Below are 14,173 nucleotides of genomic sequence, written 5' to 3' on the forward strand. Positions count from 1 at the left end.
TCAAGCAGGTGACTGGAGAGAGAGTAAAGAGACTCAGGGTCTCAGTTTCTTTAAGGTGACTTCATATCATTGTCCCAAGTCTGAGTGCAAACCTTAACCATTTCTAGCCCAATAGAAATTTTTTTTCTTTTTCTTTTTTTAAGAGTAGGGTGTATTTATTTATTTGTTGGTGCTGGAGATGGAACTCAGGGCCTTGTGTGTGCTACGCAAGTGCTGTACTACTGAGCTACATTCCCAGCAGAAATGAATGCTTCCTAAAGGAGCTGTGGTGTGTGATAACCCTTGGGAACCAAACCAAACTCAGACCTGTCAGATAGAATTGATCTCCAAGTTGGGACCTATGTGGTTCTTTCTGGATATTGGTTCCTTTACACTGCTGCATTTTCTCTCCGATTGCTGCCTTGTATTACACTCACACTAGCTTTTATTTCCCCCTGTCAAGGTAAATATGTCTTCCATCACCTTCATCTGTCAACATTTTTGTACCCTATTAGTCCCTCCTAATGGTTCCTAGTAGCTTCTTTACCCAGTTCTAGTTTGGAGACTCTTGCTTTTATTACCTGTCCCAAATTCTCTTTTATTTCTTATCTTTCCTCTATTCTGTATATTTAACTAAGAATTAGTAAGAAACTATTGTATGCTCAGTATTAAGGTAGCAAAATTAAAATACGAAGGTGTTTTGTTCTTGATTATCTAATGTAGTAAAGATTTTTTAAATTAAATTTATTTTTAAATTGATACATAGAAAATTGTACATATTGAAAATTACACATTTTCCATGTGGCATTTTGATACATGTATACATTGTGTAATGCTTAAATAAAGTTAAACAAGTCTGTCTCCTCAAACATCATTTCTTGAATGAATTTTTTTTTTTTTTTTTTGGGTTGTGGAGATTGAACCCCAGAACTCTGTTCGTGCTAGGCAAAAACTTTACCATGGAGCTACATTCCCACCCTCCAAACATTGATAAAATTTCATGATGAAAACTTTCTATATATTTTCTTCTAGCTTTTTGAAGTGTGGTTCCATTATTGTTTTCTGTAGTTAATCTATTGTGCAGCAAGCACACCAGAATTTTTTTGCTACTAACTGTAATTTAGTACCTGTTGATCAACCTGTCCTCATCTCTCATATTAAAGATATTTTAATCCTGTGATTAAGTCATAGTACTTGTCCCCTTTATTCATCTTACTCCATTTTTTAAAAAAACTATTTGACATGATAATAAATAAGTCAGGACACACATGATTGTTGCTTGAAGAAGCTGTATTTCATTGAAATGTATACATAAGTTAATTGTTTTGGATCTTTTTGTTACCTAAGTTTTTCACTGCTATATTTCTAGAGCCTAGCATGTGCCAGACATGAAGAAGCACCTTATAAATATTTATTGAATCAGTAAATAGATGAGTGTTGGGCTGATATGAAATGAATTCTAGACTTTTTAAAACTTAAAAGTAACATTTGGCTTCAAAATTGTTAACTCTGTACATGTGATGTCTGTTTTTAAAAATACTTCATTTTTTAAAATATGCTCTAGGGTGTTTAAAAATATTCTTTAAATAAACTACTGTCTTCCAGAGAATTCCATGTTTATGAGTGAGTAATGAGGAGATATTCATTGTTTTTAGGTCCTTTAAAACTAGTCCTCTTGTGATTAGTGTGAACTAGTGCTTAGTTCCACATGCTCAGTGTTCAGAGTAAAACTCTTTTGACTTCAGAGTCAAACTCTCTGAGTTGAATGTGGTACCTTGCCCATTAATCCTGTCCTGAGCTAGTATTTCCCTCTTTAAGCTTTCTCAACCTTGAGTCTACAAAACAGGTGTAATCGTTCAGCACTTCTTATTAAATTATTAAGAGTAATAAACAAATTAATATCAGTAAAATACTTAGAGCAGTGCTGGCAACTTAATTGGTGCTTGGTAAGAAAATTGATCTGTGGAATGCATTTAACAACAATACCTACTTCATGGGATAGTTATGAAAAATAGTTTCATTATTTTTTTGATACTGGGGATTGAAGCCAGGGGTACTTTAACACTGAAGTACATCCCCAACCTGTTAACTTTTTTTTTTTCTTGCTAAGTTTCTGAGGCTTGCCTCAAACTTGTGATTCTCCTGCCTTAACCTTCTGAGTTGCTGGGATTACAGGTGTGTGTCCTCATTCCTGGCATAATTGTGAAAATTAAATGAGAGATTTCTAGCACACATACATAGTACCTTGATGCCCAGTGAATGCGTCATAAATTTTTATGATTATTCTTAGATATATCTTAATATGTCTTCTTTACTATCTGTAATTTTTTTAAAAAAATAAGCACACATAAAACCAGAGACCAACCAAGTGATACACTGAATGGCATAAATCAGAAGAGACTTGGACATTGGAAGAAAGGAAGAATCCCTGTCCTGGAATGTGAGAGAAGAATCCCTGGTGACAAGAATTAGAGTGGAGCAAGAAGAACTTAGAGGAAGGAGAGTTTTTCAAGCAGGAATCAAAATAGTCTGTAGTCCAGAGGGCTGAGGGAAACAGAGGAGAAAGGCCAGAGTAAGGATAAATGAGTGGCAGCCAGTGGTGGGCAATCAGTGGTAAAGTGAGGCTGGGGAGAGCCTGCTGTTGCCCCAGTTGGGCAGTAGCCAGCAGGATGTCCAGGGCTGCTTTTCTTCTCATTTGGATCTCCCTGGCAGAGGTGGCCTCTCCCAGCCCCTGTGTATATGCCTTCCTTTGCCTATACACTTTTGTTCCTGCATCCTTTTTGTTCTTGCTTGATGCCCTTTGGCCCAAGAATTTACTACTCAGCTTTCGTAACACTTTCTTGGGATTGCATTTCTTCTGGAGAATGGCTGTGTCCCACTGAAAGCTTTTTCCTGAAAGGAAATGAGCAGGGAGGAAAAAGCTCTGACTACCCTGAGGTCTTTCAGCAGGCCATCAGAGCGTGAGCTCTCGTGTGTGCCCTGCTTCCTCTTGCATATTTTCTTTGGAATGGGGACGAGTCATCATTTAACAAATAACTATGATAGTGGACCAGATCCTATCATGGATCCAAGGCCCCTAAGATTCTTTTGGTATAAAGATCCCTTTTGAGCTGCCAGGCTTCCTATAAAAGATGTATCCAGGTTTCTACAGGATACACACCTTATTCTCTTTTTTGTTTGTTTAACTCACTCTGGCCTCAATGGCTGAGTGTATAATGAACTAGTTTTCAGGCTTCTTAGGCTCTGGGCTCAATGTTCTTTCCTTTTAGCTTTGGAACACTGATTAAGGATGATCACCTTGGTTACCTATAATTTGTTACCCATGGGTTTGTAAAAAGAAGTAACCACAGAAGAGTTGGCATCTTTGAAGATAATTATGTATATGGACATGGGGGTCATAGTCATGGAGCATATTATGTTTGCTACTGCATTTGCTGACTCAAATGGCAATATTGTGTATGAAACTTTATAGGACCTATATACATGTAAAAGATTGTCTCCAAGAAATTAAGAAATTCATTTCCAAAAGGATATAGTAGGTTTAAAGAGTAAATAAAGAGAAAAGAGATGTAAAGCATAGTTGAATTTAATAAATGCTAAAAGCATATTAGAGTGATATTTATAAATATTTTACACAAGAATTTATAAGAGATCTATTGTAGATATTCTTCAGGGGTAGATATCTTTCTCTTTTTTTTTTGACTTTAAATTTTTTTTTTTATTGTTGGTCGTTTAGATATCTTTCTTATATTTAGAGTTGTTTGATATTTGAGATAGATAACTTAGTAACTCTTGATACCTTCCATGAATTCTGACAACTTGTGAGCCAATTTCTGTGTAAATGAGGTGGGTCTGAAGGTAGCATTTACTAAGCTATGACTATGGGCCAGGTTAGTTATGTTCACTCACTTAAACCTCACCACATCCCTGTGCAGTCAACATTATTATCCTGATTTTATAAACAAGGAAATAGAAACTCAGAGAGTAGGACAAGTGAGTTGTTCAAATTCTTACATGACTCATGAATGCTGGGCCTAAAACTCTGATCTCCCTAGTATATCATATCCTTTTCTTTTTGTGTAACTGCCTGGACACATTCTCTTGCTAAATCTTTCCTCCATGCCCATAATGGTCCTGAGCTTTCAAATTTGATTTAACCCATATCCAAAGTGTTAAACTGAACTTAGGTCAGTTTACTTTTTCAAAGATACACTCATCATCATGCATTAATATTATATAAAATATATTTTGTGATCAAGCAAATTTGGGGAATACAGAATTAAAACCAATTTACCATGTTTCTTTACTGCAGGACTTCTTTGGGTTTTATATATACTAAATGGACTCTGAATCTCTAAAGAGGAATATTACACACATTCTTTTACAAGCTATTTATTGTTGATGTATTCACTCATCCTTTTATTGTAGTAGAAAGCCTCAATGGGTTCTTTTTGATGGAACTACCTATCTTGGTAGTGTGTCATTTTGGGTAAACCATTTTACCTCTTTAGCCAATTTTCGATTTGCCATATTGGACTAAAGATCTCTTTGGCTTAAAAGATACTCTAAAGGTCTCTTTGGCTTAAAAAATTCTATGGTAGAGGCTCTGTCCAAAATCTAGGCATTTGTCCAGACAAATAAACTTGCTAAGTATAGAATATGATTTTCTGAAAACCACTCATTAATTATTTGCCAAATACTATGCTAGATTCTGAAGATATAAAGATAAAAATAGGATAAATAAGATAGACTATTTCTCAGGAGGAGGAATACATATCAAAAGATGATTTAAAAATTAAGAGAGCAGAGGAAATAGATAATATAGACACATATGAAGTGATGATTGTATATATATTTTCAAAATCTCAAGAAAGAAGTTGAAGCATTCACAAGTAATGAAGACTTATGGAGGAGTTGCCTTCTCCTTGTGGAGTTGTGCAAGGCCTTGTAGAGGGAGAACAGCAAATCCAAGTCTTGGGACAGGTAGGCATCATACAAAGGGAAAGTACTCCAGGCAGAAGGGGCATAAGAACAAAAAAAAGCACAGAGGGTTGAAGCAGCATAATGTGGGCAGTGATCTATAAAAGGCAGGGGAGGCTGAGCATGGACTTGCAGCAGGCAGGGCTATTTGTTGAGGGCTTTCTGTGTCAGATGCTTGAACTTTATCAGATGATGTGGTGGGGAGTGAGCGGGAGACCTAAGCAGAGAAGTGACATGGTCACAGATGCATTTTATAGAGCTGTGTAGAAAATAGAAAAGAGAGGGAGGGAGACAAGTACAAGATGACTGCAGATGTTGAGGCCAGCTAATGAGCACCTGAACCAGTAGAATAATTGGACAGCAGAGGAAGGGATGGATTTGAGAAACATTTAATATTTAGTAGGTACAAGCTGCTCAGTCTGGTGATAGATTAGATGAGGAGGGCAAAGGTGAGGTAATCACCTTCTAGTTTGGATGAATAAGTGTATAATGTCAGCATTATAGGTGCTACCTTGTGGAGAAAAATTATGTGATGTGATTGGTTTGGGACCTGTGCAGTATAAGGCCCTTCTAAGATATTAGTCACTATCTAAAAATTTGGAGTTGTTATACAAACTCATCCTGTGCAAATGGAGGTTTCAGTTGGAGTAGAGGACTCACATGTAAGGACCATTTAATGTTGCCACTTACTTGATTTAGGTTGTTGGAATATTACAACTAAATGGCAGTGTTATTTATTATATATTATTGTATTTTGTGGTGCTGGGATCAAACCCAGGACCTTGCTGGTGCCAGGCAAGTGGCAACTTTAGTTTTAATATAAATGTAATTATTAATAAAAAATATAAATAAGGTCAGTTAATCTTAACCATAGCATTATGAGGTTTGCAATAGATGGTGTTTGTACTTACTCACTGGTTAAGCTCTAGTGGTTTTAAGAATATTTATTGTTGGGAAAAAAAGTCTATAACAACTAATTTAGAAATTTTTTACCAGTATGAAAATAGCATTCTTTTCTCAATCATTAAAATTGGTGTTGATGAATTTGAAAGATTATAAATCTACTTCTCTGAATTAGATGTTCAAAGCTGTGTAATACTTCACGCCAAGAAATTAACTTCTCACTTTCCTAGGTGAGGAGTTCAATGCACTATAAAGCATTACAATTGATAGGATTTTTTTATAGAGTTAGGAATATGAGCCCCATAAGAACAGGTCTAACTATTCCTCACTGGAAGTTGACACAAGTATGAGCCTAGTTTTTGCAGCTCTTTTAGTAAAGTAGTCCTAGATGTAGGAGAAGCAGATGATAGGAAAGTTGGAGAAGAGTTGTGAGGAAGGACGAGAAATAAATGCAAGGAAAAACAAATCTCTTACCAGGTTCTTGTTGTATTTTGTGGTTGTTTTTAAACCAAGTGATCTGAGGCTCTGGGACACCGTGAGCTTGACAGTCTAAAGTGGTAGAGCTGCTGATGGCTACCGTGTGATCACTGAGGTTTCGCAGAAGGTGTGGCGCTTCCTGATCTATTGAGGGAAGAAAGGGAGTTGTGATTACTTGTCAGTTTTACTTTTATCTTATATGCATATCAACATTTTAAATATACATAGAAATAGCAAAACTCAAGGTTTCATGTACATTTGGTCCCTTTTCTCTTCAGTAGTTAATCTACTGCTTCCTCTTTAATAATAAATTGAATAAATTTAATAAATTGAAATGTGTAGAACACAATAAAATCAAGAACTAGATTCTGTATTTTTAAATTTTAATAGAAAAGTTTTTGCCTGGCCAACTGGTTGCCTTTTCTCCTCCCTGTTCCCTCCACCCTGCAGAGAAGAGTTTTTCTAAAATGCAAGGATCTTGTGTAGTTTTACGAATACAGAAAAATGTGATTTTGCATATAGGCTTACAATAAATGTTCATATTAATGTATAGTGTTGGTAGATAAGCTAATATAATTTCATAGTCCTTTCCCACTTTTTTTTTTTTTTTTTGCATGTTAGGCATGCACTCTACCACTGAGCCATACTCCCAGCCTTATGTACTTTTGTTGATGTTTGTGAGGGTATGTTTGTGTTACTCTGTAACCTAAATTTTAAGGCAGCAGACCAAACAGAATTCTTGAATTTTGAAGGCTTTATTGGTTGTTTCCTTCCTCCATTTCCTTCCCCAATGCAAGCAACCAAAAGATTAATTCAAGAGGCAGAGGCACAGATTTGTAGGTTTTGCACTATATAATAGTACAAATATTGTATTTTATATTATTTTCTCTTAAAACATACAAATATGATACAATACAATTTATTTTAATAAAATGCCAACCAATATAGTACAACAAAATGAATTTAATACATTAAGATGCAATACATTACAATATTAAAATCCCACATAGGAACAGCAGTACCCCTAAGGCCCCCAATGAGTACAGTGTCTCTAATGAAGTAGTCAGTCCTGCTGATGTGTATACATTCTAATTAGGTGGGTACTAGAGTGGTAGCTCAAGATTCCAAGGAAAAAGAACAAAAACAATCCTAATGTCTCCCCCACCCTCCCAAATTATCCCTTTCCACTCGTTGCAAATCCTGGAACAGAAATCAAAAGAGTTTTGGCATAACTTACACATTCTGCGTCACTGGTTTCAGTTATACAGTATGAACTTTCTCTGACCATTTTTGATTTCCTCATCTTAGTGTACTAACACTGTGAAAGCAGCTTAGGAGTAATTACAATGCTACAAAAGATGATACAGTGCAGTGGCTTTGATTCCATGTCCCTGTAGGATTCTGCCGACTCCCAAAACCTTTCTCTTTTTATTCCTGCAGGAAAACTCTCAGGATTAGCATTCGTTAAAGCCATTTAGAAATCCCAGGTTAAAAGTATATTATCATATGACTTTTATAGCATGTTGAAGTAGTATAACATGGCAGGGTTACTATCAGTTAAGAGAAACAGATTTCTCAAACAGATTTCTCAAACAGATTTCCATAGCTTATCATTAGTCACTTTATATAAAATGAAATCTGAAGGCAAAAAACAAAAAACAAAACAGTGTTGAAGGATGTGCTCTGATTTATAAAACCTTCTTCAGACATAGTGTAGATTGAATGATAGCAATGGTCCTTTTTCTTCTTTCAGCATGTCTTTCCTATTCTTTTCCTAAATGTTGCAGAACTGTTGCAACATTTCTGTGTTTGCATTCTGGGCAATCTGTCAAACAGCTTTACTTAACTGAAAATGCAGCTTTGTATAAGGCCTTCAATTTATGATCCCTGCTTGCTCTTTACAAATTTGACATTTTTATGCAGCAAAGACCCTAAACATATCAAAGAAACATGACAAGATAGTAAAGAATTGTATCATATTATTATTTAGTATCTTCTTTAGTGGCAAGACAACTTTGACATCTCATTAAAAATAACTCAGACCCAGTTCACTGAGTTATATATTCTTTAGAGCTTCCTCCTGCACATTTTCCAGTGTGTTAAAATATGCTAAAATAATCTGTCGTTGCTCATAGGCCTTCTAAAAGGAAATGCAAATGCAAGGCTCACAACACGTAAATTATTTTCATAGATGTAATCATCAACACAGACAGATTTGGACTTCCCTGACAGATGTATTTGAAAACAATTCTTATATAGAAGAGCACATTTTATTTCAACATACATATCTTAAAGAACCCCCAAAGGCCCTATTTATGACACAAACATAAGACAATAAAAGCAGCCAAAAAGCTGCAGAATTAACATGGAAATCTCAATTAAATACAAGGTTCATATAAACATTCTGAAACATACAGTGTTAGGATTTATTTCTGGAAAAAATGTTGCCCTGTGTTAAATGTCTCATTTTTTGGCTAGTTTCCAAATGACGACCCAACCCAGGAGTCATATTTTGTTAATTTCCTACTTTATATACTGTAATAATCTGATTTGACATTTTAAGAAAAGTACATTGAACCCATGTGTACTCGATGGAAATAGATACCTGCTTTCCAGAATTTAACAAAGTACAACTGGTCCTGTTAAACTGAGAAAATTGGAATTAACAGAATATTTCTGCTGGTTATCAGTAGCCAAAGATAGCTGCCTACCAGGTGGTGGTTCTTCTTTTCAGTATTATGGCCCCAGAGATTTCCCAGGTCCTATAAATATATAATTTCTTTTCTCCATTTGGAATGGGGTCTAAGGAACCAGCCTCACACCCCTATTCCACCAATTATTCTTTCTTTCTCTTTTTCCCCTCTTTTATCCTCACCTCATTTCATACCCTTAGATGTAACAAAAAGCAAAATTCACCCAGTTAGTTTCTTTTCTAAAAAACAGCTGTCTGGAAGATTAATTACACAGTGAACAATTAATTAGTCTATGAAATTCTTTTTTTTCTCTCTTTCTTTTTTTGGAAAATCATCTCTTGGAATACTAACATCTTCCCCTCCCCACAAAAACTGGAGTAAGGGGAAGGAAATGGTTGGCTTTGCATGTCCAATATATCATTTTTCATAAGTAATTCCTAAATTATTTCATTTGCTTTTTTAGCTTTCATAAAAACCAAGGCCCCCAAGTTCTGTTTGGCATTGTTTCCTGAAGGAACACACTGACTTATAATGAACAAAGAGACCAGGCCAAAGAGCCATAGGTAAAATTTCAAGATACAATTGATTATTCTTTCCTTTGGGCTGACAACTTCCAGGTTACTAATTGTTTTCAGAGCATTTGGGGCTCCATAAAACTGGCATTCTGGGGAAATGCTATTGTTTACTCTTTCACACTTGACAAAAGCAATTCCCACGTGAAAGACAAGTTTAGCCCGTGGGACAGAGTCTGCTACCTAAAGGAGGAAACAGGCTGGTGAGTTCCCAAGCTTGAAAAGTTGTCATATTGTCACCTCCTATTGAACTGCCCAGCCACTGTTTCTCAGCCATGGCTATTTTGGTCATTATAGTTTTATTTTTTTTCCCTTGTAGTTCATGCAAGTCACATATAATAATTAATCATAAATGAAAACAACAGAACAATGTATATTAAATTAATGAAAAATTCATTTCCCCCTAAAATGCAAACTTAAAGCAAGAGATCATAATCTGTCTTGTTTTAAAAAAGAAATGGCATGTATTTTTAAATGACTGATTCTGCTTCTGTGGTTTTGCCATTTCTTAATCCTCATAAAAATCCAATTAACATTTTGCATATGGGGAAAATGGGCTTTTTTAATGGATAGATTTTCAATTGAAATTTAGAAGAATGCATTAAATCTCTGGTTACAGTAGCTTTTATTTCTTTAAATAAATATAAGGACCACCTTTGAATGCCATCACCTCAACATAATAGAGTTCTTTAAAAGAATAAGAGGGAGACACAGATATTTAAAACGAAGGCTTGGTGCATTTTCAAGTGCTGCTAGTGGCTGTTTAGTCCAGTCTGGGGTAGTGACTAGTTGCTGGACTTGTTCCTGCAGTACTAACAGCATAATGAATATGACCTGGAAGTATGTGGGGGGGGGGTGGTTGATTTAAGTGGACTTTCATAATAAACACTGTGCCAAGCTTTACTTTCTTTGAATTATACCAACATCTTGTACCCCCAGGGCCCATTTTAGAAACTCCAGTTTAAGATCAACGTGCTTAATGTAAGAAAAAACAAGAAGCATTTTCAAATAAATACGCATTACACCTTGCTTTCCAGGTGCTATTTACAAATCAAGAGCAGATGAAATAGTATAAAATAAAACCAGGCAGAAGTCCAACAGAGTCTCAACTTCAATGGTACTCATTTCTGAACTGGAAAATTAACTTATTCATGTCCATCTTTGGCAGAAACCAGCATTTGTTTAAGTTATTCAGTTTGTGCAGCTTCACAACTTAAAAATAAAAAGAGGTTGGCATCAAAGTGGAAGGAAAGGATCAGTCCCAAGTTGTTGTTTATCAGGCAGGAGAAGACAGCAAGAGCGAAAAACAGAGATTGCAGTGCAGGGATCCTCCAAATCCAAACGTGCACCAGGTCGGCCCCAGAGGGCAAAGCCCTCAGCCTGAACGGGGAGCCCCAAGCTGGCACCTGGGGGGCTCTCATAATTACTCCTATCATCTCCGAACTCATTTTGGGAGGAGCATCTCCTCTGAGCCTGAAAGTTAGCAACAGTGACAATAAATCAAGATGATATGAGACAACTGTTACTTTTTTAATGAGTCCTTTAATGTTTTACATTACTTTGTGTGGTACAATCATTCCTCGTGCTTTTAAATTTGGAGATCCGAGAGAAAACAGCCTTTTTGTTGCAGTGCTCACCTCTAATAATAACTTCTGTCTTCTGAAGGATTTCTTCCCCTGTGTATACGTTCCTGGCTCTGCAGGCATAGGTGCCCGAATCTTCCAGAGATACATTCTTGATGATAAGGTTAAGAGTAATAGAGTACTCTTTAGTGATGGCCATTTTTTGCTTGCTGATACTGTGATGCATTGTTCTGTTGTTTACTGTGCGCAACAAAATCCAAGTAATATCTCTGTATAAGAATTTATTAACTGTGCAAGACAGTTTCAGGTCCTCTCCTTCTGTAGGCATTTTTTCCAAGTTAACATGAAACCCATTTGGCACATCTATAAAATAAGAATGAAGAATTTCAGAAAAATTGTAGAAAAATCAGTGTCACCTAATGAGATAGTCAAAGATCTTAAGAATTGTTCCGACATAAATTCTTTCAGCATTAGCATTAAAAAGGATGAGTATTTGTCTTTTTATTTTAGGGGAACTGGTTTATCAGAACAGGGAGACCAAGTAAGCTCATTCTCTAAGAAGTGAGATAGGAAAAGCAAATCAGGGACAGTTTATTAGGAAGGCATTTTTTCCTTATTTGCCTGAAGTTGCTTTTCACAGTGGAATGTTTTTTTCCAACTTGGTATGATAACCTTGTTTCCCACTTTTTTAATTATATACAGTCCTCCTACTGGTAAGTGGACACTTTTTGCTGGGGATGGAATCCCACTTGCAAGGCAAGTGCTTTCCCACTGAGCTGTACCCATTTGAAGTGGGCAAAATAGTGTGAAGTATAAGAGCAATTTGCACTAAGCCCAAAGATAGATGTATGGGCAAACTTGACCAAAATAGCTTACAAATAAGCATGGGAAGTTGTAGGTATTTGCCCTACCCTTTGCCGGTGACAAGTTGCTGATCCAGCAGTATCCTCACTCTTTGCTGGCATTGTGGACCAGAAGAAAGCCAGGCCCCCTTTATGGTGGTGGCCCTACTCAGACATGAAAGAGCAAAGATTTCTTCTGAAAGTTCCAGGTTTCAAAAATGGAAAAGAACAATTTTTAAAAAATCACTGGAAGAGTTGCCAAACTCCAAAGATGGCAAAAATAATTTAAAAAATTAAGATTTTGGGCTGGGGCTGTAGCTCAGTGGTGGAGCACCCTGTCTTGCATATGTGAGGCACTGGGTTTGATCCTCAGCACCACACAAAAATAAATAAAGATATTGTGTCCAACTACAACTAAGAAAATACTAAAAATAAATAAATTAAAAAAAAAAAAAGATTTAGAGTTGGGGCTATACTCAGTGATAAAGCACTTGTCTACCACCCATAAGGCTGGGTTCAATCCCCAGCAGCTCAAAAAAAAAAAAAAAGTCACATTTAATCTCAAAAACATTTTAAACATGTTCTGAAAGTGACTGTGTCACTAAAAGCCATTTCTTCTCCAGTGTCAATTCCTGGCTTACCTTCTTCTCTAAGATACTTTAGTGATAATCTGTGTGCTCTCCTCAGCATTTCTACTAAGACCAGCATTTTGCTTTTAGGCTGTGAGTTCCTTATTGACATTCTGGACCATTTTACTGAGGATTTTAAAAAACCATTGGCTACTGGTCCTGAACTGACCTGCTCTCAAAACCCTCCCGTTACTTGTTACTAGTGGTGTATCTATATTTGAGCAAAGAATTTGGGCCAACATTTTACAAAGTGCTTTGAAGATGAAAAGCACTATGTTATGCTATTATTATTATTATTATCCTTTGCACACAAAGCTATAAAGAAACCTTTAAACCTTAAGGGGACAATAGTCCAAAATTAGATATCATATCAACTCTTTCCTAAATCTCACTTTGCTTGTTTTTCTGATTTTTCTGGGCTTTGGCTTTATTATAAAGTGTCACGTCTGAAGAAATGCCAAAGTATTCATTTGAAACCTGGGAATGGGGGATAACAGTGGCTTATGAAGTTGTCAGTGGCTGACAAGAGAGGAGATTAGTAGTGGTTTTCCTGCTCTAAAATGAAAATCTAAGAACGTGCCAGAAGATGCAGGAGCAGTTGACAGTCATTTTCAACTTAACAATAAGGTGTCAGAAATAGCTGTTCTAATTCATCATCGTTTTACATTTTGGACATTTTCCAAGTATGAGGAGTAAAATATCAGCCATCAAAGTTACACGGATACTAGAGCAGAGGTACTTTTCACTGGTTGCAATCAGATCATCTCTTAAAAGATCACGGACTTTCCATTTATAAGGACTCATCCTGGTAGGTAAAACCCAAATGAGCCCAGTAACACCATTGAGATCATGTAGAGAGTTTCTATTTACTTTAGTGATTTGAAACTTCCTGTGGAAATAGCTCACAGGTTTCCTGATGGAAGATTTTGTTTATCTTTGCCAAGCACCACCAGGAATCTCAAAATAAAATGCATTTAGTGACATTGGGAAACCAGGGAGATAAGGCAGCCGCTGTTCCTGTTTCACCCTCAGTAACTGCTCACACACCCATAGTCATGCTGAGTGCCAGCAAAACTGCAAAAACACACACAGAGGAAAAGAAAAGCACCAAATCCATTTTGAGGTCTGTTTCTTGTATGAGGGACACAGTTACTAAAGTAATTTGGTTTAAGTCATCAGGCAGCCTTAGAAGGGATTATCTATTTCTCAATATAACCCCTTTGGTATTCTCTTTTGATCCATGGAAGATCATAAATAAAGTGTCCACAACTGCTTAATGAACCCAGAGGGATTTTCCCCTTAATTCATGTTGATTTTTTTTAGCCTGAGTACAAAAACAGACCCAAGAAAGAATTGCCTTTTAACCCTCCAAGTGAAAACAAGAAATCTTCCCACACTTCAGTATCTTTTGCAGATTGAGTACACTCATAGTCATCACCAAATAATGCCCATCCATCTAACATAAGGCACATCCATGGAGTCTTACAAGGTGTCATAGAGAAGAATCAACTCTTG

The 14,173-nt window shown here is 36.3% G+C and overlaps 1 protein-coding gene across 1 annotated transcript in view; it reads right to left on the reverse strand.

Annotated features, from left to right (window-relative positions):
• The window catches only part of Flt1 (fms related receptor tyrosine kinase 1), a 176,588-nt gene that overhangs the window by 66,034 nt on the left and 96,381 nt on the right, over positions 1–14,173 (reverse strand). The window contains exons 14-15 of the mRNA XM_026388407.2: positions 11,242–11,550; positions 6,337–6,483 (exon numbers count right to left, since the gene is read on the reverse strand). Coding sequence (XP_026244192.2) covers positions 6,337–6,483; positions 11,242–11,550 — 456 coding nt within the window. The remainder of the gene's footprint in view (positions 1–6,336; positions 6,484–11,241; positions 11,551–14,173) is intronic.

This window comes from Urocitellus parryii, chromosome 2 (assembly GCF_045843805.1).
Source record: "Urocitellus parryii isolate mUroPar1 chromosome 2, mUroPar1.hap1, whole genome shotgun sequence".
In the NCBI taxonomy this organism is placed as follows: Eukaryota; Metazoa; Chordata; class Mammalia; order Rodentia; family Sciuridae; genus Urocitellus; species Urocitellus parryii.